The sequence below is a fragment of the Palaemon carinicauda genome, chromosome 11 (genome assembly GCF_036898095.1).
Source record: "Palaemon carinicauda isolate YSFRI2023 chromosome 11, ASM3689809v2, whole genome shotgun sequence".
NCBI classification, from domain to species: domain Eukaryota; kingdom Metazoa; phylum Arthropoda; class Malacostraca; order Decapoda; family Palaemonidae; genus Palaemon; species Palaemon carinicauda.
The window spans coordinates 160,146,409-160,172,132 of NC_090735.1; the positions used below are offsets into that span (position 1 = coordinate 160,146,409).

Sequence of the window (25,724 nt, forward strand, 5' to 3'; positions counted from 1 at the left end):
CTATTTTTGGGTGAGAGTGCCATGTCGTCCTGATGGACCCACCCTTCTGCTGACCCCACCCGAAATTACTCTATCTGCGGGTATTTCTGCTTAACGACAAGTAAAGGAATGGCGGCCGGTAGTAGTACGGATAGGAGGTCCCCCGGGTACCTAGAACGGCTCTCCCTTCTTCCGCCACTCTTCCCCCTTACATCAAAGAGTTAAATCTATTTGGGGGTGAAGATTGCTATGTGTTGTATCTAAAAAATACGTCCCCTGATATTATGCGATGTCCTTAATTGGATAGTCGTGCCAGGATTTAAAATCCTGGAGACCTTCGGTCTATTTCTCTGTGAGTATCACTGTAGCAAATATCCCTTAGAATGCTACCCAAAGGAACTCTTCCATCAGGACGACATGGTACTCTCACCCAAAAATAGATTTTTCACTTTGCTCAAAATTAATTTTGTTGACTGAATGCCCCACTTATAGTACAGAAAGAAATACTTATCTGATTGAGGCCTGGGCGAAGATGGTAGGTTCATCCTTTCCAAAATCCTTGGACATGTGTCATACAATGGTATTGGTATTTTTAAATTTATATCAGAAGCAGGTCTTCCTAATGCTATTTAACTTTTATAACATTTATTTTTCTGGCTTTAATTGAATATTCTTTTATTTTCTATTTATTATAAACGATATCGGCGTCAATGACCTTCGATGTCAGGATGCCAGAGAACTTCAAATCAATTAATCAACCAATCGATGAATTTCCATTAATATTCAATTTTGTTTTATGATTGAGGTTTTTAACTATCCTTAATAGATTGCTACTATCCATCCTACAAAATAAGGTACTGTATTCAGCTTATGAATATTGGGGAATATTAATTGACATAAACCAAATTTCTCAATTAACATATTTACTTTTCTTGTTTTATTTGAATATTCTCTTAATCTTTATGTATAATAAACGATATCGGCGTCAATGACCTTCGATGGCAGGATGCCAGAGAACTTCAAATCAATCAATCAATGAATTTCCATTAATATTCAATTTTGTTTTATCATTGAGGTTTATTTTAACTATACTTAATAGATTGCTAATATCCATCCAACAAAATGAGGTACTGTATTCAGCTTATAAATATTGGGGAATATTAATTGACATAAACCAAATTTCTCAATTGATTAATTATATTAATACCTATTGGTTATTCATATATACCACTTCCCACTAACCCACATTAGAGTAATAGGCTCAGAGGATGACTGAATTTGGTTAGCAATGAATGATAGCAAATCACACAGTTGGCAAGTGTTGTGAACAACTCAGTGGACTTGTTGAAATCAAACTTGTAGTACAGTATTTCCCACTTTTCTTGTCTTCTAACTTCCACTTGAAGCATGAACAAGAATATTGGGTATGTATTGAAATAATATTTTAAAACATAAGACTTACCCGGTAGTTATATATATAGCTTACGTCCCTGACGTCACGGCAGAAAATTCAAAACTCGCGCCAATCGCCGATTTGATAGCCAGGTGTACCACCCCTGCGCCCTAGCGAGGTACCTAGGAACCATTCCAGGAACCCTCATATATTCCCTGCCGCGCTAGCGGCAAGATGTTGGATTTTTCACTCGCTATAACCTGTATATTACAGTTATCTTGGTGATGTACAATTTATTTTTAGCCTTTGCTGGTTGGAGTGTTAGTGCTTTAACTACGTTTGTATCTTAACAGAGGTAGGAATGGGAGTTTTTTCCCCCTACTGTAAAACTTACGAACCTACTCTTTTAATATGTTGGCGGAGATCGTTCCACCATCTCTATGACGTCACAATTGTGTGACGTAAGCAACATAGTACTACGTGATATGTTGCATAATTCTTTTCTTTGCTTTTTTTTTGTAAAGAATGAAAAGGAAATCTAACTTACAATAAGCATTTAACTTTTAATATAAAAAGATTATATTAATTTTTAAATAATATTTGTGTTTTAAGTATTCATTCTTTAAATCATACGATGCAGTCCCAACAATTCTTGATATCGTTGTTTATTTTCTTTCGATGTTGGGATTCTAGTATTATTCGTATATTCATATACAGTATGTGTTCCAATTGTTAAGTGTGGCAATCCACTATTTTTGGAAACCCTTAAGATTTAAGGGTTGTTTACATATATATATATATATATATATATATATATATATATATATATATATATATATATATATATATATATATACATATATATATATATATATATATATATATATATATATATATATATATATATATATATATATATATATATATATATATATATATGTATATATACATATATATATATATATATATATATATATATATATATATATATATATATATATATATATATATATATATATATATATATATATATATATATATATATACATATATATATACGTTATTGCGATATCTGTTAATTTTAATAATATCAAATCACTATTTTTGGGAACCTTTAAGAATTAAGGGTTGTTTACATATATATATGTTATTCCTATATCTGTTCATTTGAATCATATAACATGTAACTTTCCCGGTAGTTATATATAACTACTGGATGAGTATGTATAACATTTATCTTTACCGGTAGTTATATGTAACTACCGGGTACGTGTGTTCAAAGATTTATTTACAATGAAAATATCAGGGTAATATTTTATTAAAAAAAGAAAAAAATTTGTTACATTTTTATATAGCAAGAACTAGAAACGATTTTGCATTCTCATTCAAGCCCTTGGCAGTAGAGAGAGATCCATCACATCGGGCAGGACTAATTATGGTCTTTTGTGTAAGAGTTAAAGTGCAAGTTTCAGTGCTAAATTAGTGCAGTGAATTTATTCAGCACAGTGGACGTTTTTTCCTAGCCTTAGACCTCTTCCAAGCTCCCCAACCCCTGGGGGAAGGAGTGTCGATCGGCCAAAGGAAGCGAGAGGCGTTAGCTCACGAGCATACGTCCTCTCGAGCGTTCCTGTTGACGTTCCCAAGAATGCTCGCCCTTGCCATGGGAAAGCAAAGAGCGTTGGACGTTAAGCTACTAACATTGCTGTTAGAGTCTTGCATTGCATCACATTTGCTAATAATAGCAATACTATAATGCTTATGAACCAACATAGACACGGTTTTTGTTCCAGAGCGCCAGTCGGCCATGAGAACCCTCTGATGAACTGAACGCGCCCAGTGACGTAATGAAGATCATTTTACGCTCGGCTCTAAGTCTTTCAGGACGCTCGGCACCACCTCTTTCAGGACGCTCGGCACCACCTCTTTCAGGACGATCGGCGCCACGTCTTTCAGGATGCTCGGCGCTACGTCTTTCAGGACGATCGGCGCCACGTCTTTCAGGATGATTGGCGCCTCGTCTTTCAGAACGCTCGGCGCCACGTCTTTCAGGACGTTCGGCGCCTCATATTTCGGGATGCTCGGCGCCTCGTCTTTCAGGACGATCGGCGCCTCGTCTTTCAGGACGTTCGGCGCCACGTCCTACAAGAGCTTTGTCAGTAGATGACATTGGTGATCACTTTTCTCTTGTTGAATTTGAGATTCTCAGAAGGAGAAGATCCTTATTCCTTTCGTCATTCAGTTGATTAGAAACTCATGAAAGTTTTTATGATTAGTTTCCAAATTATTTTATGCCTGTTGCTCCACGTTCGCCACCCTCTGAATTTACCTGTGGTCATCAGTGAAGCTTTAAGGATGGTGGGAGACTGTTTAAGAGTCTCAGAAGCACCAAGGAAAGACAGCTTTCTTTTTTCCTCTGAATAACCTGGCCTCTAGATCTTTTATCTGAGGTACGAGATTATTTTTATTATCTCTAGCCAAGCTACAACCCTAGTTGGAAAGTAAGATGCTTTAAGCCCAAGGGCTCCAATAGAGAAAAAATAGCCCAGTGAGGAAGGAAATGAGGAGATAAATAAATTATGAGAATAATTTAACAATAAATCATTCTTAAAACAGTAACAACGTCTAAACAGATATGTCATATAGGGTGGAGGTCTAGTCACGTTAAGGTCGAGGACCTTGTGGCAGCCCCACAGAGACTGTTACTGCCCCCTGGGTGGATTGCTGAGTCTCTCAAGGAATGCAGGTAAATGAGACATATAAACCTATGAAGCCAGCTTCCTTATCAGGTATTCCAGGATAGCAAGGGTGGAGGTCTAACCACGTTAAGGTCGAGGACCTTGTGGCAACCCCACAGAGATTTTTACAGCCCCCTGGGTGGATTGCTGAAACTCTTAAGGAATCCAGACAATGGGGCAAGATAACTTTGAGGTCCGTGCTATTCCTTAAGGATGGATGCGAAATCTTTTTCCTAGTGAAACCTCCTTTGTTAGTTACTCTGATAAGACCTCTCTGCAAAACAGACTTTACAACATCAAATGTCTCTCTTTTGGGAGAGGGAGGCTTTTATCCGCTCCTGGATGTAACTTCTCTCAATGCCTTCTTTCAGAAGTCAAAGTTCTCCAGGGAGACATCGAAATCATGAACTATTTAAAGTCTCATGTCAGCCTGGTCACAAGGCGAAGCAGAGTCTGACTGCTTTCGCCTTCAGGCAGTAGAGCCAGACTACATAACTTCTGGCAATTTTGGGAGAAGAGGGGAGCAGACCTTTGGTCAGTACATCTTCTGAAGGAGGATTACAATTTCCTTTCATAGGAAAACCTCCTTTAGTTTTAGCTCCAATAGATCTCTCTCACAGATCTAGAGAGGAGTTTAAGAGGCAGGCTTTGCAATTAAACTTTTGCTAAATGTAGCAGAATACTGCACTCAAGAGACATCAGAGCCTCCCTGTATCTGGACGATTGATTTATCAGAGCTCTTTCTTACGATCTTCATGAAGGATTTTCAGATAACTTTGAACCTTTCAGAAGAATTGCTTATTCCTGTCAACTAGACGAGTCTCTTCTGACACCAGGACGCTTAGTGCCATGTCTTACAGGACGCTCGGCCCCACACCTTCCAGGACGTTCGGCGCCACGTCTTACAGGATGCTGGGCGCCACATCTTACAGGAAGCTCGGCGCCACGTCTTACAGGACGCTCAGCGCCTCGTCTTTCAGGACGCTCGGCACCACGTCTTTCAGGACGCTCGGCGCCACGTCTTACAGGAAGCTCGGCGCCACGTCTTACAGGACGCTCGCCGCCTCGTCTTTCAGGACGCTCGGCACCACGTCTTTCAGGACGCTCGGCGCCACGTCTTACAGGAAGCTCGGCGCCACGTCTTACAGGACGCTCGGCGCCCCGTCTTTCAGGACGCTCGACGTCGGAGATCTAGAAGGAGGCATGACATTGAACATGAGAACCTCGGACTTCGTGGTGACACTAGTTGAATCGAATGTCGAGATCAAGGACGCCTTAGTTCCGATCTCTTTGATCACGAAAGTTTTTTATCGAGCGTCTAGCCTTAGTACAACGCGGCGACATAGGCGGTGATCTGGGTTTCCTTGACGCCAGGAGTCAGGACCTTAAATAGATGTATCCTGATAAACACAACGTCACTAATTCCGTTAGATCTTCTGACACCATCACAAAAATACTTTATTTAAGGATGGTGATTCAGAGTCAAGTTTTTTCGGGCTTTTACGTCTCCTCTTAGAAAGGAGCAAGCCTTCTTGAAACTGCAATCTTTGTAAGATACAGAAGTGTTCTGCAAGGAAGTGGATGAGTGTGTTGGGAAACCTCTCTTCTTGGGGAGGGGGTTTTTTCCCTGGGAAGACTGATTCTTTCTTTTTGACCATTGTTATGTCACTGTTCATCCTAGTTTTCCTGGACCAGGGTTCGATTCCTGGCCAGTCTGAAGCTAGAAGCTATGATCCTTATGTGAGTTATCTTTATCCTCTCCATTTCAACCTCAATCATTTTGGGACAAGGAGAAGGTCTTGAGTCGATATGCATCTCTTTTAGGATGCTATAAGAAGTTGCCTTCAGTGGTGGTTCGATCCAGTCAAACTTCCGGAAGGTCACCCCCTTTTGAACAGAGGATCTTAGGCCTTGTGTTGTGTCTCCTCACCTCGGATTCGGGGTGGGAGCAACACTAGAAAGTTGGAAGCTTCGGGACTTTGGACAGAGGATCAGAAGAGCTTCCTCATCACCCAAAGGAACTGTTGACAGTCCAGTTGGCTCTCATAAAGCTTTGAAGGGTCAGTTTGGAACAAAGTGGTGCAGGTCTATGCCGATCACACCACAGAATTGGCTTTCATTGCCAAGCAAGACGGAACCCACTCGAGGTTCCTTTACGGGACTGAGAGGAGTCTTCTCATCTGGGCTAAGGAGAAAAATGTATTCCTTCTAACAAGGTTCTTTAAAAAAGAGAAGAACTTATGGAAGAACAGTCTCAGCTGGAGAATGGACACTCCATCGAGAAATCTGCAAGAATCTGTGGCGACTTTGGTGTCGTTCTTGTATAGTCCTATTCGTGACTTAACAAAGAGACTAGAAACTTTCTGCTCTCCAGTGCCAGATCTCGAAGCAGTCCACATAGACGCTTTCCTATTAGTCTGGTCCTATCTGGATGTGTACGTTTTCCGTTCTAATTCCTTACAAGGTGACACAAAAGTTTGTGTCACATGGAGGGACCAAGTGACTTTAGTGGCCTTCCTTTGGCCCTCAAGAGGATGGTTCACAGAGATACTGGAATGAATGGTGGACTCTCCTAGAAGTCTTCCATTAAGAGTAGTTTTACTCAAACAACTTCTCTTGGAAAGTTACCTTTCTAGTCTCCAAGCTTTTCTTCTAGCTACCTTCACCCTTTTGAAACCTCACAGGAACTAGAGGTTTTCGAAAGAGGCAGCTAAGTCTTTTACATGAGCAATAAGAACTTCTACCATCAGGATTTATCAATCCAAGTGGGAGGCTTTAGAGAATGTTGCAGAGTCAACTCTGTTTTTTTCTTCCAGTATCTCTACAACTCAGATTGCTTACTTCCTGTTTTACCTTCGAAGGAAGCTCATTTGTTCATCCTCTTCCACCAAGGGATACAGGTGTGTGTTAGCGACTGTTGTCAGACACAGTATCTTGGACCTTTTGATTGATAAAGTCCTACAGGAACTTCTCAACTTGTTTGAAACATCAAACAACCAGGATTCACCAGCTTGGATCCTGGACTCAATCCTGAAGTTCCTTATGAGTGACAAGCTTGAGCACTTGCTTTCATCTTCATTTTAATGACCTCTCGATGAAAACTATTTTTTTTTGTTAGTCTGGTGACATCTAAAAGAATCGATTAATTCGTACGTTTAGTAAAACGTTGGCTTTCGAGATAACGAAGCTATCTGCTCATTGCAGTTAGGCTTTCTCGCCAGGAATGACCGCCTTTCTCAACCTTGACCTAAGGCTTTTGAGTTTCCGAATTTTTCGGATATGGTTGGCGAGGAGTTGGAGAGAGTCCTGTGTCCAGTAAGAACCCTGAAGTTCTACCCAGGCAGTTGAAAGAGTTGCGAGGCAAGTCGAAAGCTCTTTGGTGCTCGATTAAGAAGCCCTCGTTATCAGATGTCAAGAATGTCCTTTCATTCTTCATCAGACTCTTATAAGAGAGGCTCATATACATTACAGTGAGACTGGCCTCAAGTTTTTAAGGTCAAGACGCATGAGGTTAGTACTTTAACAACTTGAATGACCTTCAAGCAGAATAGATTGTGGTGGAGTATTATGGACACAACCTTTTGGGGGAGTAAATCTGTGTTCACTTCACACTATTTTAAACGTGTCCAGACTCTTTATGAGGACTGCTGCACTCTGGAACCATTCGTGATAGCGAGTGCAGTAGTGGGTGAAGGATCCACCACTACGTTCCCATAATCCCAATAACCTTTTCTTCTCTTGGAACTTTTATTTGTTTTTATGGTTGTTTGTGGAGACTGTGTCAGTCTTCCAAAATCATTGATTTTAGTCAGGTGGTCAATTTTGTTCCTTGAAGAGTGCCCGGAACTGGTTATTGGAGTTAGGTTCTGTCATAATGAGGTATATACACTGGTTTGACAGTTCCTACGAAATCTTCAGCCCCCTGGGAGGTTTGCTGGATCTCATAAGGCTAGCAGACATAATGAGACAGAGAATCATTGAAGTCAGCTTCGTTATCAGGTACGAACCCTTAAGTTTGTTTTAATTAACTCTTAAGAAAAATTCCAGATATACTAGCTGTCTCTAACCCTCCACCGAAGGTGTTAATCAGCTATATATATAACTACTGGGTAAGTCTTATGTTTAAAAATGGTATTTTCATTATAAAATAAATTTTTGAACATACTTACCTTGTAGTTATATATAATTTAAGTCCCACCCTCCTCCCCTCTAAGAAACTAGAGGCATGGAATATATGAGGGTTCCTGGAATGGTTCCTAGGTACCTCGCTAGGGCGCAGGGGTGGTACACCTGGCTATCCAATCGGCGATTGGCGCGAGTTTTGAATTTTCTGCCGTGACGTCAGGGATGTAAGCTATATATATAACTAACGGGTAAGTATGTTCAAAAATTTATTTTATAATGAAAATACCATATTTTATCAAGAAACTTTACATTTTCCTCATTTATGTAATGCAAAATATTAGTAGTAATTTATTTTCCTATTTTTAAGGGAAAGATACTTTTTGTGTTATTGATAAGTCATTGAGAGGATAATTGTAATATATACTGTATTTCCTTTTAGGACTGGTGTGCAGGTGGTTGTGAAATCCCTATTTGTAAACGATGTGGTCGAAAACAGTCTTTAGTGATCCAGATTTATGCACCTTTAGAAGGTGGCCAGTTTCACAGAACGCTGTATTTATTTGCATGTGTAACCCAAGAGTGCTGGAATCGTCCACACAGGTGAGTATGTAATTAGAAAAGAAGTTTTTTTCATAAGCCTGTGAAAACCTTTCATCCTTTGAATTAGGGGAAAGTTTTCAGCAGAGATAGAATGCCATTGAATTTGTTATGAGGTAGTTGACAGCAGGTGATGAGTGTGGCCAAGTAGCTTTGCCAACTCTCCTTTCAAAGACACTTCAATTTTTTTGTTGGCTGCAACTAGTACGAACGTATTGCTTTGCTATTTATTCTCATTTATTTACTTGCAGTTTTGATTGTTTGTAGGCTGGATTCTTATTTCATCATAGAAACAAAGAAGAAAGTATGTAAATGCCAGTGAAAGGTGACAATGCAATGGGTTTATGTCTAAATTGGCATTCGATCCCCACTCTCCTGCTTGTAATCATCCCTTTTGGGCTCAGCCATGTCTTCCTGATGGAAGGTTCCTTTAGGCAGCTTTCTAAGGGATATTTGGCTACAGTGATGCTCCCAGAGAATTAGCCACAGGTTCCCAGAATTCTAACTCCTGGCGCGAGTATCCTTAATATAACTTTTAAGGATATCGCATAAAATCAGGGGACGTATTTCTTGATACGACACATGGCAATCTTCACCCTGAATAGATTTTACGCTTTGAGGGGGAAGAGTGGCAAAAATGAAGGGGAGCTGTTATCAAGGTTACCCGGTGGATCCCCTCCCAGTACTACTACGGCGTACCATTCCTTTTAACGTAGCCATTTAAGCACGGTGCTCTCCCACGTTGCTCTCGGTGTTGTTACTGTTTTCAAGGAATATTATCATGCAATCTCCAGCATCTTCTTCCTCAGGAAAGTTGAGTATTTAATCTTTCCTGTGTATAATTTTTGGCTCCCTTCTCACAGTTAAATTAACATAATTTAGTTGTGTTAAGCGGAGCACTGACATCCCCGGAGGCGGCCATTTTAAGACTGCTGTCGTACGCCATAAATGCTTTATTTAGTTAGTAGTATGACGTTCCCGGTATTTAGCTATAAAGAAAATCTAGCTAGTTAAGCAAAATTATACTAGTGAAGATAAGCTTTACACAAGTAATATTTCCTCTTCCAGATAAACGTTTCTATCGTATACGATAGGGCCTCGGTTGTACTAGCATAGCCGAAATCCCGACTCGGGTTAGGCTAGCCTAACTTGTTTTAGTATACTTAACCCTTTTACCCCCAAAGGACCTACTGGTACGTTTCACAAAAGCCATCCCTTTACCCCCATGGACGTACTGGTACGTCCTTTCAAAAAAATGCTATAAAAAATTTTTTCTTCATATTTTTGATAATTTTTTGAGAAAATTCAGGTATTTTCCAAGAGAATGAGACCAACCTGACCTTTCTATGACAAAAATTAAGGCTGTTAGAGCAATTTTAAAAAAATATACTGCAAAATGTGCTGGGAAAAAAATAACCCCCTGGGGGTTAAGGGTTGGGAATTTCCAAATAGCCTGGGGGTAAAAGGGTTAAGTAACGTTATCCCCCGTTTAACCTCTTGTATCATTTTTATTAATTCGGTCGGAGATCTAGATATCTCCTAGAATTACTAGTATAATTCGATACGCTTCTCTTTTAGAGAAATGAGGATAAATCTTTCCTTCCCCCTGAGTGCCGCCAGCCCAAGCGACAACCTTATCTTCTGTCATCGCCATCGAGTAGTGTACTCCGGCTTGACTTGGATAGTGTTTTCTGTCGATCTTCTATACCGGTGAGTACCCCGGCTTTGAGATACGACAGTAACTCAGGGTATTCTGTCTTGCTGCTGACAACGCTACCGATTGAGGAATAGTCATTCCCCTGCCGGTTACAACGTTGTCGGCATAGGAAGTTCGACTTCCCTAGTCCACAACCGAAAGTGGGTATCATAATTGCTGCCACCTTTCTCCCTTGTGGACTAGAAGACATGTCTTATATCCAGCAATGTCTCAGGCCTGGTAATCTTTATTCCTCTGCCGCCCAAGACGTCGCCGGTATATGAAACTATGTTTCCTTGATTTACAGCCAAAGGAGGAGGCATATCTGCTGCCACCTTTCTCTGTAAAATATAAGACCCTTTCCCTTCCCCTTCTGTCCTTTAGTATAAGCCGTCACGATTCCTGTGGCCGGTATTCTACAATCACCCTGCTTGCTAGGCTAACTGGGTTACCGGCTGGGCTCCTACAAAGGCGGTTAGGTTACCGCTTCGACCATCTCCCTAATGGAAGCAAGCTCCGGGAGAGGTTGAGCTGTCCCTGACGGCTGCTGGTGGGAAACCCATTACACTTTCGAGTATTCTTCAGTCCTCTCTTAGATTGCCATCCATAAACCCTGTAACTGACAGTACAGCCGGCAACAGAAATTGTGGCTGGATGGAAGCTAGAATCAATGTATCCCTCCCCTTCCATTTGAATCCTCATTCTGGAAAGAAGGCAGTAGAGACAGTAGTCCTTACACCCCTAGTTATTGTACTAAACTAAAATAATACGGTAGTTCTTCTTTCCATTCTTTCTCTGTCAGCTTGTGCCACCAGGTACTAGCCTAACCCGGTAGCATACCAGAAAAACTACAGTATAAGACAATACAGTAGCCAGTATTCCTGCAGTATAACAATACAGCAGTTAGAAAACTACAGTATATAATGATACAGTAGTATAAAATTTCCAATATACTCTGTGTATCCTTTCACAGAGCATTGTTGAGACCGATTAAAAAATGTTGAGGTGAAGTATTCCTTCAACATTCCGATGAATCCTAGATCATCGGAACACCAATGATTACCTGTTAGTATTAATATTTTACAAGTGGTGGAGTTAGTGTTAGTATCCAATGACTCTGGCTCTTAAGTACGAGAGTTATTCCACTCCGTATTTTCCCTAATAAGGAAACTAAATATATTAATATTGTAAGAGGTCACAGCAATTGCCTGGAGGGGGAACACAGATATGTGTCTTTCCTACTTCTTTTCTAGCTTACTATCCTAAGCTATGATAAATAATAGTACAGTATACTATTTTATGCATATGTAATTTTATCAGTGAGATAAATTACCCTTTACTCATTTCACTCTTTCTTTCCTTACAGGAGGAGGCTAAGGTGAAGTGTGCAGTCCTGTTCTGCAACCACAAAAGTAGGGACTTTTGTGGCCACAAGATGTGCAGGTCTCATGCCCCCTGCTGCATCGTATCTGGATCCCTGAGTTACGGGGACCCGTATTTTAAGCATATATTATATCAATGATATAAACAACTTAGTACTCATTCACCCTTTTCTCCCTTACGGGAGGAGCCAATGGCGAAGTGTGCAGTTGGGTTCTGCAACCACAAGAGTAAAAACTTTTGTGGGCATACGATGTACAGGTTTTATGCCCCGCTGCATCGTATCTGGGACCCGAAGGGTTGCTCCAATCGCTTGACCTTGCTGACCGCCGGCTTTGTAAAAGATATCCCTGACACTACAGAGTCAAGGGATACAGCAAGAGAAACCTACCAAAAGTGAGTATGAGGCTTCCAGAAGAACTCAACGGGACCTTACCTACCTAACAAATCTTTGAAGTGCCTACTGTTCCCTAAGGCTCAATCGAATACGTTTGTGCCTCAGGCACAGGTCCAGCCTCCCTCTATCCAACGGACAGTGGACACGGATATCACCAGGCACTGCAAGGCTTGGACATCCGCCAAGATCGGATGTCAGAGGCATCCATTGGCACCGGACAGGACCTACTGCAAGAAGGCCCTGAATAAGGAGTGGTTCAACCACCCACGGAGGAAGAAGGATCCGTTTCGACAGTGACTGAGGTCCCTCAGCTCACTGTGCCGGCATTCGACTTATGCCGTCAACATCTTCAGCCCCAACTCCCCAACTGGCTAGATAGGTCGGCAGGAGTGAAACGCTCCTAGAGTCGATCCAGCAGATGCTGACACTGTTCCGGAAGGAACGAGAGGAGAATAAGCAAGATCTCAAAGAGATGAAGAGAGGTACAGGAAATGAAACGCCCTGGCGCTTCCAGGGGCTCCGTTAAGCCCCTTTAAAATATCTGACCTCCCTCACTGCTCCGAACCAACCCCTGGAGGTAGACGGAACTCATGCCCATGTTGAATGGGAAGCTTTATATCTCCTAGAAGTTGGGGTCCAATCCCCTTGAAGAGCTTTAATTCTGGCCCAGCTTCAGCATACCCAGATTGCTACGTGAGACTGCGAGATGAACCTACATCCCGTGAGGAGACTATACCGAAGGAAGTCATTGTCCTCGAACATGACAAGGCACAAGCCATCCTTACGAAGACCCAGAAAGGGCCCAGATATACTAACTCCAAAGTCTCAGCATTGAGCAAGAATCATCCAATCTTCATTGCTCCTTCCTCCTGACCTTCTCCCTTTCGGGGAAAGCCCTAGACTGTGTCATTAGAGCAGTCGAAGAGTGCAAACCCTGCCCAATCCTAGAGAAATGCAAACCATTATCTCTAGCTATGCCCACCTGCGAGGAGAAGTGGAAAGAGGTACATCTAACCTTCTCCGTCTTGAAGTTGGATCCAGAGACAGCAGGCCAGCAGTTTAATGAGAACCTTCCAAAGTTGCCAAACCATCCTTTGAGAAGGGAACAGGAGACGAAAGATAGTCTTGCCGCCTCCCTGTCTCATCAGAACTGCTTAGAAATGTGTGTAGGCCTTTAATAAAGTCCCAGCCTTGTGATGGATTTGTAAGCTTTTCTCAGGTCAAAAAAAGGACCGGTAGAGAGTGTGTGTTTGCCCACGGAGAATAGGAACCTGCTCCAAAAGTGGGGCATGTCCTCAAATAGGAAATCACCATTAGAACTGCACAATTTCTGACCGTGACCATGACCACGCTGCCTCAAATGGTAGTCCAGCCGTAAACCACCTTCCAGATGGTCTCTCATCAGCTGGTAGCCAGTCACCTGTGTTTAATCCAGGCTTTGAAAGGCACTCAACCACCTTTCGGCCCTACAAAGGTAAAGGCCCAAAAAGAGGATCCTCCGGAAATCCCCCAAGGATGGAGGAGGACGCAGTCACGGAAACATGTCCTCAGGAACCTTTAAACAATGAGAGATTCCAGGTACGAGGCAGACTTTTCCACTTTCGGGATCGTTGGACCTTTGATCCCTGGGTTCTCAGCCAAATTACGAATGGACTTGGTTGGAAATAGAACAAAAATCCACGCCACCTTTCCAAAATTCTTCCAACACTCCACCCCCTTATTGGAAGAATATGCCTCAGAACTCTTGAACAAGAAGGTAATGGGGAAAGCGAAGTCCATCAAAATTCCAGGGAAGGCAGTTTTGTGTTCCTAAGAAAGGCTCGGACAAACCCAGAGTCATTCTAGACTTGTCACAAGTTCATCGAGAACAACAAGTTCCGGATCCTTACAGTGCAACACATAAGAACCCTTCTGCCAAAAAGGGGCATATACAGTCTCAATAGTCCTGGCAGATGCTTACTGGCACCTACCAGTTAGTCGCCCCCTCTCCTCCTACCTAGGGTTCTGGCTACAGAAGGTAAAATTTGTCTTCACAGCCATGCCCTTTGGACTAAACTTAGCCCCAAAGGTATTCACAAAGCTAACGGACACGATCGTCCAGCATCTACGCTCCGAAGGAGTACAGTTAGTAGCATATCTGGGCGATTGGCTGGTGTGGGCAGCATCCAAGACTACTTGTTTTCAAGTGGCCAGAAAGGTGATCTAGTTCCTGGAACACTGGGTCCTCAAGATCAATCGCTAGAAGTCTCGCCTTTCTCCAGCTCACAAGTTTCAATGGCTAGGAATCCATGGGAACTTGCAGTCACACCACCTCTCCATTCTATTAAAGAAGAGGAGAGAAATAGCGGCATCTGTCAAGAGACTAATCCAACACGAGGATTTCAAAATACCACCAGGAAAGAGTACTGGGCTCTCTCCGGTTCGCAGTAGTGATAGACCCGGTGCGAGAAGCACAGCCAAAGGATGCGCCAGGGGTCTGGAGAAGATACGCATCAAACGCTCGAAGAGATCAACAAAATTGACACCGACCCGATTGTGCACGCCATTAAGGCCGTGGTCAACGAATAAGAGCCTAGCACAGACAATTCTCTTGCAACCACCACAAACATCAGTGGCAATACACACGGAAGCCTCATTGAAAGAATGGGGAGGCCATCTGCATGAAAGGAAAGGGCAAGAAATTGATCATTCCAGATCAAAAAACTTTCACATCAACATTTTGGAGGCTATGACAGTCCTCCAGATGTTGAGGAGACTATCCCCTCGCAGAACAGTTCACATCAGATTGGCTCTCAACAACGAGGTGATAGTAATATGTCTAAATCGACAAGGTTCGAGTTCACCTCACATTAACCACGTGATGTTAGCCATCTTCCGCGTGGCAAGGAAGAGAAGTTGACATTTATCAAGCAGTTCACCTTCAAGGGTTCCGCGATGTGACAGCGGATGCTCTATCCAGGCGAAAGCCAATAGAGACAGAATGGTCCCTAGACACAGACTCATTCTCCTTTATTTTCAATAAAAGTCCCGGAACTGCAGATCGACCTCTTTGCAACGAGCGACAACAAGAAACTACCTCGGTATGTAGCCCCTTACGAGAATCTTAAGCAGAAGCGATAGACGTCATGTCTCTCGACTGGAACGGATGGAATCGAATTCATCTGTGTCCACCAACCAATCTCCTGCTAAAAGTCCTCGACAAGCTAGGATCCTGCAGAAGAACAGCTCCTGTAGTGGCCTCCAAATGGCCCAAAAACAATTGGTTTCCTCTAGTTCTAGAATTGAAACTATAACTGTTTCCTCTGTCGTATCCAGTTTTATCCAAACTGGTGCAGAAGTCAGCTGTTACATTTCATCCTCGAGAACCAACAACCTGCTTCTCATTTTTTTCGCCCTAGTAGCGAACAAAAGTTTGGGATCTCAAAGAATGTGGCTGACTTCATTGTAGAGTACAAGTCAAGTCCAACCAGGAGACAAGGTGAATTGTCTTGGAAGAAAGGGGTAACCCTCGTGAAAACAAGGGGACCAACAGAAATTTCAACAGGTTTCTGTTTCTCTTTTCTTCTTCTACCTACTTGAACGAGGCCTGACTTCCACTACGATAGACACCTGTAAGTCAGCCCTGACTAGACCTCTTCTATACCCCTTTGAGACGGACCTCATAAGCGAAACCTTTTTTAAGGTACCAAAGCATGCACTAGACTCAAGCCGGCAGCCCCTCCAAAACCCATTACATGGTCGTTGGTCAAAGTCTTGCACTATGCTTCGAACCTAAACAATGAGGATTGTACTCTAAAGGAACTAACACAGAAAGTCAATTTTCTGTTCGCAATAGCCTCAGGCGCTAGAGTTAGTGAAATATTGGCCCTATCAGGGATGTAGGCCATTCAGTTCACAGAAGAGGGAGAACTGAATCCTTTCCCCGATCCTACTTTTCTGGCAAAAACAAGCTGCCTACCAAAATTTGGGGTCCTTGGAGAATCTGCCCAGTGAAGGAAGATGTCTCCCTATGCCCATTAGGGTGTCTTAAGGTCTATCTTCGTAGAACTTCAGACTTCAAGGAAGGACAGCTCTTCCGAGGCGAAACCTCAGGATCAAAATCTATCCCTAAAATAACTGAGAGCAATGCTCACCTACTTATTCGCAGAGCGGATCCTGACAGCTCACCCACAGTTCATGATCCTAAGAAAATTGCTTCTTCTCGGAACTTCTTCCAACACTATACGAAGCAAGTACATAAAATAAGTCTTGTTGTGGTGGCGGCGGGTAGTTTTAAAAAATCTGTCGTCTAAGCCTGCGACAGTGAATTGCTTTGGGACTTTCCAGTGCATCTGGTGCATGGGTACATTTACCCTCGAGTGCAAATCACAACGATGATTAACACACTGTTCCATATAGGTGCATATCTGACTGATAACATCAGTGCCGAGTGAACGTTGCGTCACGGTGTTCGTGCATTTCCAAAATCTGTACGAATCAGTCAGATTTGGTTTCACATCTCCATAGAGTGGCATCATTTCGATGAAATTACATATTTCTGGGGCGACCTGTGACGGCCGGTGAAAAGAAGTCCTTCTTTACACTTTTCTAATATAAATCTTCCAAATATACTAGAGAAAGATAAAAGCATGGAATGCAGAGGTTACTACCCTCGCGCGATCACCTTGTGGGTGTCGTGTATACAACAGGGGCGTGTGAAAACCGCTATTCACAGGCTGTCTTCCATTTAATAATCCCTTCATCAAAGGGGAGGGCCGTGACAGGCCCTAGAGAATACAGTTGGACTACCCCACCGACACCTACCACGCGCGCCATCCTTCCATCCTTCTGTATTGGACTTGCCCGCTAAGTCGTAATTTGTTTTGCTCGGTGTTTTCGCAAGTGAATGTCGTTAATTCAACATGACTGATGCTGCTACTTCACCTTTACCAATGTTAAGTACCATAGTTTGTTTTGACAGTTTATTTCATTACCGGGCATTTGTTCTTTTTCCAGTAATGTGGATTTTAGTTTGGGAAGCGGCTTGGCCTGCTTCGGTATTGGCAGCCATTTTGGTTTTGTTCGCTTCGGTAGTTTTTCAAGTTAATATTGCCCATCTGGTACTCTGTCATCTAGGTTATATCACTTAAGTTTTATGACCAATTTTATTATCATTATTTATTATTGTTTTTACCAGGGTAATAATTTGCTAGCAAGTCCAATTTGGACCAATGAAGAATACCGATCTGGTCTTTGTTATAGTTTATGTACACGCCTCAGGAAGGTGCTCGTTTTAGACTATATCTTTATGTTTACAGTGATACCTCGGTACTCGACCATAATCCGTTCGAGATCCGTGTTCGACCTCCGATTTGTTCGAGTACCGAATTTTTTTTCCCCATAAGAAATAATGGTATATATTCTATTCCGTTCCCAAGCACTCGAACAGGCCCAAAATATTAATAAAACGTGTACCTAAACAACAATAATTATCTAAATGTGTATGAAATTGGTCAGAAAATCCTATAAAACAATTTTAAACCATTTACTGTACTAAAATAAAACAATTTTAAACCATTTTCTGTACTGTAGTGAACATACCTTTGAGCAGCGGTTCGATGGCATACAGGGATGGATGTGGAGAGGATGGAAGGGGGAGGTTACTGCTTGGAAGGAGAGTCCCCTTCCATGATGTGGCGGGGTAGTTCTCCTTCAGGAGTTGTTTCTCTCTCCAATGAAAGGGTGGGCAGATCTATTTCAGGGGTTTCTTCTCTTCTTTGTCTCTTCTTTGGAGGAGAAACAGGCTTTGATGTAGCAGCTTTCTTTTCTTTTGTGAAAAACTGGTCTATTGTTAATTGTTTCTTCCTCCTCTGCAGTATTCTTCGAAAATGATACATGACACTATCATTAAACATATGCACTGCCCGGTTTGCTACTGCAATTTCTGGGTGGTATTTTTCAGCAAAAGCCTGCACATCTGCCCACTTGGAACAAATTTCATTGATGAGAGAACTTGGAACATCCTCCCTTACCTCATCCTCTTCTGAAGATTCCTGCTCCACAATCAGATCCTGCTGCTGTTGTTGTTGCAGGTGCAACAATTCCTCCACAGTCAACTCGGTAGAATGGCTTTCTACAAGCTCATCAATATCATCCTTGTCGACCTCAAGCCCCAAACTCCTGCCCATGACAACAATTTCCTCAACGACATCAGTGTCATCAGAAATTACAGGGGTAGCAGTGCTTGGACCCGCCTCTGGTTGGAAACCTTCAAACTCCCTCTCTGTGACACATGATGGCCACAGCTTACGCCAGGCAGAGTTCAATGTCCTATAGGTCACACCTCGCCAAGCTTGGTCAATCATGTTAACAGAGTTGAGGATGCTGAAGTGTTCCTTCCAGAATTCCTTTAGGGTCAACTTCGTGTCACTGGTCACTTCAAAACACTTTCTGAAAAGGGCCTTGGTATAGAGTTTTTTGAAGTTTGAAATGACCTGTTGGTCCATGGGCTGGAGTATGGGAGTAGTATTGGGGGGCAAGAATTTGATTTTGATAAAGCTGTATTCTTCTTTCAAGTCATCCTCGAGACCTGGAGGATGTGCAGGAGCATTGTCCATAACCAGAAGACATTTCATTGGCAAGCTCTTTTCAATGAGGTAAGCCTTAACCTGGGGGGCAAACACTTCGTTTATCCACTCAGTAAAGAATTGTCTTGTGACCCAAGATTTAGTGTTCGAGCGCCACATAACTGGTAGTGCACTTTTACAAATATTATTTCGTTTGAACACCCGGGGGTTGTCCGAGTGGTACACTAACAAGGGTTTGATCTTGCAATCGCCACTTGCATTTGCACACAGCAACAATGTTAGCCTATCTTTCATTGGCTTGTGACCTGGCATCTTCGTCTCGTCCTTGGTAATGTACGTATTGGCTGGCATTTTCTTCCAAAATAACCCAGTCTCATCACAATTAAAGACTTGTTGTGCGATCAAATTTTGTTCATTTATGTACCGATCGAATTCCCCCACGTATTTATCGGCTGCAATTTGATCCGAACTAGCTGCCTCCCCATGCCTAGTAACACGATGAATACCTGTTCTATTACGAAACTTTTCAAACCAACCCCTGCTCGCTTTAAATGTAAATGAATCACTTTCACTGGTACTCGGACTTTTCTTCACTAATTCTTCATAGATATGCAACGCTTTTTCACAAATGAACGCTTCACTAACACTTTCCCCGGCCAACTGTTTTTCTTTAATAAATATTAAAAGCAACTTTTCCATCTCCTCAATCACTTGTGGCCTTTGCTTAGTTACCGCCGTAACTCCCGTTGCAACATTCGCCTTCTTAATCATTTCTTTATGCTTTAAAAACGTAGAAATGGTCGACTTCGCCATTCCGTATTCTACCGCTAAATCGGACACTCGTACACCATTCTCATATTTCGCTATAATTTCCTTCTTCAACTCGATCGTTGTTCGCACTGTTTTCCTCTTCTCCTTCCCCTTAACACTCATTACTTTCTTGGGACTCATTATGAAAGCTAAAAAAGCAATTAAAAGCACTGAAAATCACTAAATCACAACGAATGCTGATCGCGCGTTGTCTGAGTGACGCTCTCGAGAGAACTGATGCTTCCCGAACAAGCGAGAGTGGCCGAGATGGCGCGATCATCACAAAGCCCATGCGGTCGTCACGTGTTCGGCTGGTCGAGTACCGAATTTTTGGTCGAGCACCGCAGCAAAAATTTCTCGAAAATTTTGGTCGAACTCCGAATTGTTCGAGTATAGAGTCGTTCGACTACCGAGGTATCACTGTATTTGTTACGTTGTCGTTATTCTTCGTTCTTGGTTATTACAATTTTTTCATTATTCTTATCATATTATTGTGTGATTTTGGTTCTTTATTATGTAACCATGAGAGCGTGAGCATAGAGTGCTCGTTTTCTGTTACTACAGTTACGAGTTACCCTTTCTCTCGTTTTTTTTATTAAGCTTGAGTAGGAGAGGTGGATTTCCCGTTTTCCGTTTTATACGATCACGAGTTATTCCTGCCTCCTCTTCTTCTCCGGGTTGATGATATTACGTCTGATGATATTCACGTTTTATTGATGTGGTTACTGTTAATATAGCTAGCACTATTAATAGGTTCCGTTAGTGTATGAGTCATTATTTTGGGATCGCTTTATGCCGACACCCGTAGCTCCGCCTTGAGTTATACTCCGCTATAATGGATACTCATTGGGTGAGAACTAGTCAGATATTTGGAGTGCAACGGTGAAATCTGGCACTCAGACTCCGGCTGCGGCCTTTTGCACACGAACCTTTGTCATGATTAATCACAATTACATTATTACGGTCCTTTTTTCATCGAATCTCCGGCTTCACTGGAGATAACACAGATGTTCAGCATTGAGGTCAATATTATCTTACCGCTGAGGTTCACGATTTCACGATGACAGACCTTTGTCACCGGATCTCCGGTACAAACAGAGATCAATCAGACGATCAGAACCGGAGTTAACATTTTTTTACCGATGAGGTTTATAGTTACATGTTACGTGGTTACTGGTTGTTAATATATTAATTTGTTAGCTAACATATTACTCACACATAATTAAATTTATTTGTTTCTGTTGATTCATCTGTTCACTGACCAGAGTCTCCAGGAACATCCAGACTTATGTCTTCTTTCTTTTACAGAAAGTCCGCTGCGCTGCCAAGGGCTGCTCCGCTGCCTTTACTGATCCCCTGGGCCATGATCTATGCCGGTCCCATGCACATTGCGCCATATCCTTCTCTTGGGAACCGGGACAAGCCCCCTACATGGTATGGTTCCCGGAGTCATGCACGCTCTGCTACGAGCTGTCATCCCTACTCCTGAGCGAGGATGTAAGTTGGTTCTAGTTTGTTCCTGTTAATATCCTTTGCGATGAATTAATTGGTCTTTATATATTTACATCGATTATTGCTTCATCATTAATCCCCTCACCTCTTTCAGGCTGATGATGAATCTCTCCGGGAGGCAAGAGCTATTCTCCGTCCGTGGGTGTCAGGTTTTGGGAGGAATGCGCCGTCTGGCGCACCCTATCTCCTTGATGGAGACATGGCTTCTCGCCTATTCCCGGACTCTACTACTGCAGCAGTTCCACCGGAGACAGCGGCCCTGTTAATTGAGGCGGTTAGAGCAACCATTCCAACGGAGGAAGAAGTTTTAGTGACGGAGGACGCGTCCTTTCTAGATCTGGACGACGAACCCATGGATGAGCAGGTAGGTGGTGATGAGTTGGTGGACCCCCTTTCATCCCTCACTCCTTCCTCTACTGCTTCCTTTCACGGCTTTGATAAGCCTATGGCTTCTCCTCGGGATCCCTCCGTTCCTGTACGACCCAAGGTGAAGCCACTACGTATCTTTAAGCCTTCAGCTTTGCCATTATCAGTGTCACCGGTCCTGGGACCCTCAAAGGATCCTGATGTTCATATTACTTTACCTAAAACCGTGACTACTAAAAAGACGAAGTCCGCTAAGTCCAGGGCTTCGTCAGCGGATCGGGCTCGGGAGCCCGCCTTATCCGCCGCCATGGTCAGGGATAATGTGAAAGAGCAGATACAACAGCATCTACAACAACATTCTAGGGCAAACCAAGGAGCTATGACGGAGCTCAAAGATATGGTGGCGAATCTGATCCGTTCAGGAACTCAGATGCCTCCTCCCTCAGCCCCAGACGCATCGAAGTTACCCCCCTTCGATAAAAACAACCCTTGGAGGTTTGCCTTACATGCTCCATATATAGATGGTGCCATAACTCTGGAGGGCATAGGCACCCACCCTCTAGATGACCTAGAATTTTACCCTCCGGGACTAGAATTCCCATTCAGTGGCTTCATCCGATTGAAAGAACATGCCTTGGTTAGGTTAGACAAGGTACCGAAGAAAACGGTAATATTTCCTAAAGAGCAGGCCCAAGCTCTCTGGGCCAGGACGTTGTCGGACTGGGGGTGCACTAATTCCAAACTCACCCCACACAAAGGAGCCTACACCATATTTACAGCTGCTCCCGTTATTACCTTACCTATTACAGATAAAGTGGCAGGTCTTACTTTTCAAGCTATCAAAGAAGGTTCTGCCATGGCAGCTCTTAAATAGACGGACCCCACCTCCATGCTCATCCCGAGTACCGCTACTATCTGGGACGATGCCCTCTTTACTTTCACAGTAGGGAAGTTAGACCCAGACTGCGCCTCTAATCTGTTTTCCGAGAAGCTTCCCAAATTACTGGAAAATCTTCTCAAGACTGAGTTTGAGGCATGGAATAGGTTAGCTAGGTCTCTCCACTCCATTACCTCTGTGGAGTCTCTAGCCTCGCTTTATCCGACTGAGACCTTGTTCCGGGTATTCACGAAGAACCTGTCTCTGTCCTTCCAAATCGACCTACACGAGTTTTGTTCGGCTCGGGTTAGTTGCAGGAAATACGTTCTATCTGAGGTCTCGATCAGACAATAACCGAACAGGCTGATAGCTTCCCCCTGCTGGGGTAAGAACCTTTTTCCTCAGGAGGAGGTGAACAAGGTTCTACAAGACGCTGTGAGAGCAAACCAAAATTTGCAAGTGAGGTGGGGCCTCACTGCCAAAAGGAAGGTTGAAGCCCAAAAGCAAACCTTCTTCAAGAAGAAACAGAGGTTTGCCCCTTACAAGACGAACCGAGGTCACTACCATCAATCGTCTGTTACCCACTTGTCATCACAGTCTCCCGCTGCTTCGTCGACTCTACAACCGAATCCCCCTCAACAGGTGGTCTACCTCACTGCTCCCCCAGGTACACAACCCAACCCCGTTTGGATGCCCTCACCCGCATACAACCCTAGCTACGAACCCTCAGGTCCCTTTCGTGGACACCTGAGAGGTAGCTACAGGGTAGGGACACCTGAGAGGTAGCTACAGGGTAGAGGACAGTTCCGTCAACGAGGCGGACCTAGGACAAGGGGTGCTCGAGGAGGGAAAGGACCTAGATTCACTCCCTCGCAATGATATAGTCCCGGTAGGGGGGAGACTTTACCACTTTCGAGACCATTGGACCTTCAGTCCATGTGCTCACAGCATAGTCTCCAAAGGTTTGGGGTGGAAATGGTCACAAGGTTCTCCTCCTCCACCAGTGGCCTTCTTCCAGAAACCCACTACCATACTGAGAGAGTACACCACAGAGTTACTCAAGAAAAAAGCAATCAAACGGGTTCGATCGCTGAAGTTCTAAGGCCGCCTGTTCATAGTTCCGAAGAAAGGCTCGTCGGTATTGAGAGTGGTCCCGGACTTGTCAAAGCTAAATTCTTACATCCTCTGCGACAGGTTCCGGATGTTGACTATCTCTCAGGTACGGACCTTACTTCCCCGTGGGGCCATCACCACCTCTATCGATCTTACCGACGCCTATTATCACGTACCAATAGCTCGAAACTTCTCTCCTTACCTAGGTTTCCGTCTAGGCAGGAAAGCCTTTGCGTTCAAAGTCATGCCCTTCGGCCTCAACATTGCACCCAGGATATTCACGAAACTGGGAGAGACAGTGTTAGAACAACTCAGGAACCAAGAGATTCAGATCGTTGCTTATCTGGACGATTGGCTCATTTGGGCTCGGTCGGCCCTGGAATGCAACAGAGCTACGAAGAAAGTACTTCGTTTTCTCGCCAACCTGGGATTTCGGGTCAATCTCCAAAAATCCCGCCTACTACCATCAGACCACTTCGAATGGTTAGGCATTCAGTGGGACCTTTCAAAACACAAGCTGTCTCTACCTCCCAAAAAGGTAAGAGAAATAGCTTCCAAGATCAAGAATTTTCTCAAACACAAACAGGTGTCCAGAAGAGCCTTAGAAAGAATCCTCGGCCTTCTTCAATTCGCCCCCCCAGATGCTGAAGCCTTGATGAGGATGGGGGGCTTAGGGACTAGCAGTTGGGCTCTAATGAACAATGGGAACTACTTCCCCACTGGACCTCGGTGCCCAACTGTTGATCCAACTAAATTAGTCAGCACTTTCTCTCCGTTCCTTTGATTACTTCTTATTTTCTCCCATCTCTTCCTCTTGGGCATGAACTTGTTGACGACTTTAGCTTGTACGACTTAGGTTTTGACTGCTGCTTTGGATTTGGCGCAGGGTGGGATGGATGTCATGCCATCTCAACCTGTACAAATTTAGACGCCATCACCCTCTGGCAGACCCCATTGGGTGCAGACTAAGTCTGTTAAGAGTCGGGCTCCAATGATCCGGTTTTAAGTCACCCATATTTGCGGGTAATGGGTGACGCTAGGCATTGGAGTCGTCGGTGGGAGGGGCTAACTACCCCCACTGACCAGTGTACGCCCACCTTAAGAGAGGCAGCCCCTCTCTAATAGAGGACTGGTCCCCGCTGAAGCCTCTTCTCGTGTTGGGCCACATGGGATAGGAGGACTGAAATCCTCTGATAAGAGGTGGATAACCCGGCTTGCTTCTACTCCTAAAACTAACCCCTCTGTTGACGACCCGGAAACTCTAAAGGACCATGCTACTTATGTTCAAAAACAAAGTAATTTGGGTGACATGGAGAATTTGCGAATCCTTCACATCACTCAGATCCCCATTGAAACCAATTACGATGTTTTATATAAATTATTTCAATGTTATGGTCACATCAGGGAAATTAGGATGAGGCTTGAAGGTGACAAATGGGATTCATGGATATCATTTGATAACCATGATGAAGCATTCAAAGCTATCAATGATATCATAAATATTAAAATCAGTAATTTGAATTTCAAGGGTGCTCTTTGCGATCGGGTACCCAAGAATCTGGATGTATATAGGCCTGCAGATTGGATTGATAAAAGTATAGAGGTAGTTGTACCTTCCCAGAGAAAGCCAAAACCACCAAAGTGGCTTATTGCTCAATCCAAAGGGAGTACTGGAAATTATTTCAAAATATGTAAATTTCTTCAAAAGAAAGTAGGTACTATCGCACCAGGAGATATATCTCGGTTTGGAAAGAACAGTTTCCTAATAAGTGCCAAATCAGAAACTCAATCGGTTATACTTTCCAATTTAAATACAGATAACGAAGACATAAAGCTGGATGTGAAACCCCATCTAAACTTCAGTTATGGAAGGGGAGTAGTTTTTAATAGAGACTTATATGAATTCACAGAAGAGGAGATATTGGCCATGTGTCCTTTAACTGTGTGGAAAGTGCATAAAGTCCCTGGAACGTCAATGATTATCCTAACTTTCCAGGATGCTGATGTGCCTTTCCACATTTACATAGAGAATGAACGAATTAAAGTGCGAACTTTTAAGCAGAAGCCGCTGCAATGTTTTAATTGCTATAGATATGGGCATCCATCTAAAGTATGTAAGAATGATAAAATGTGTAGTACATGCTCTAATGTTTACCATGGAGACTGTACACTAGAGGC

General features: G+C 43.2%; 1 protein-coding gene across 1 annotated transcript in view; it reads left to right on the plus strand.

Moving 5' to 3' along the window:
* The first annotated feature begins 1,271 nt into the window (after positions 1 to 1,271).
* Positions 1,272 to 25,724, plus strand: part of trus (programmed cell death 2 like trus) — a 408,837-nt gene continuing 384,384 nt past the window's right edge. The window contains 2 exon segments of the mRNA XM_068382532.1: positions 1,272 to 1,403; positions 8,672 to 8,832. Of these exon segments, the coding sequence (XP_068238633.1) occupies positions 1,272 to 1,403; positions 8,672 to 8,832 (293 nt within the window).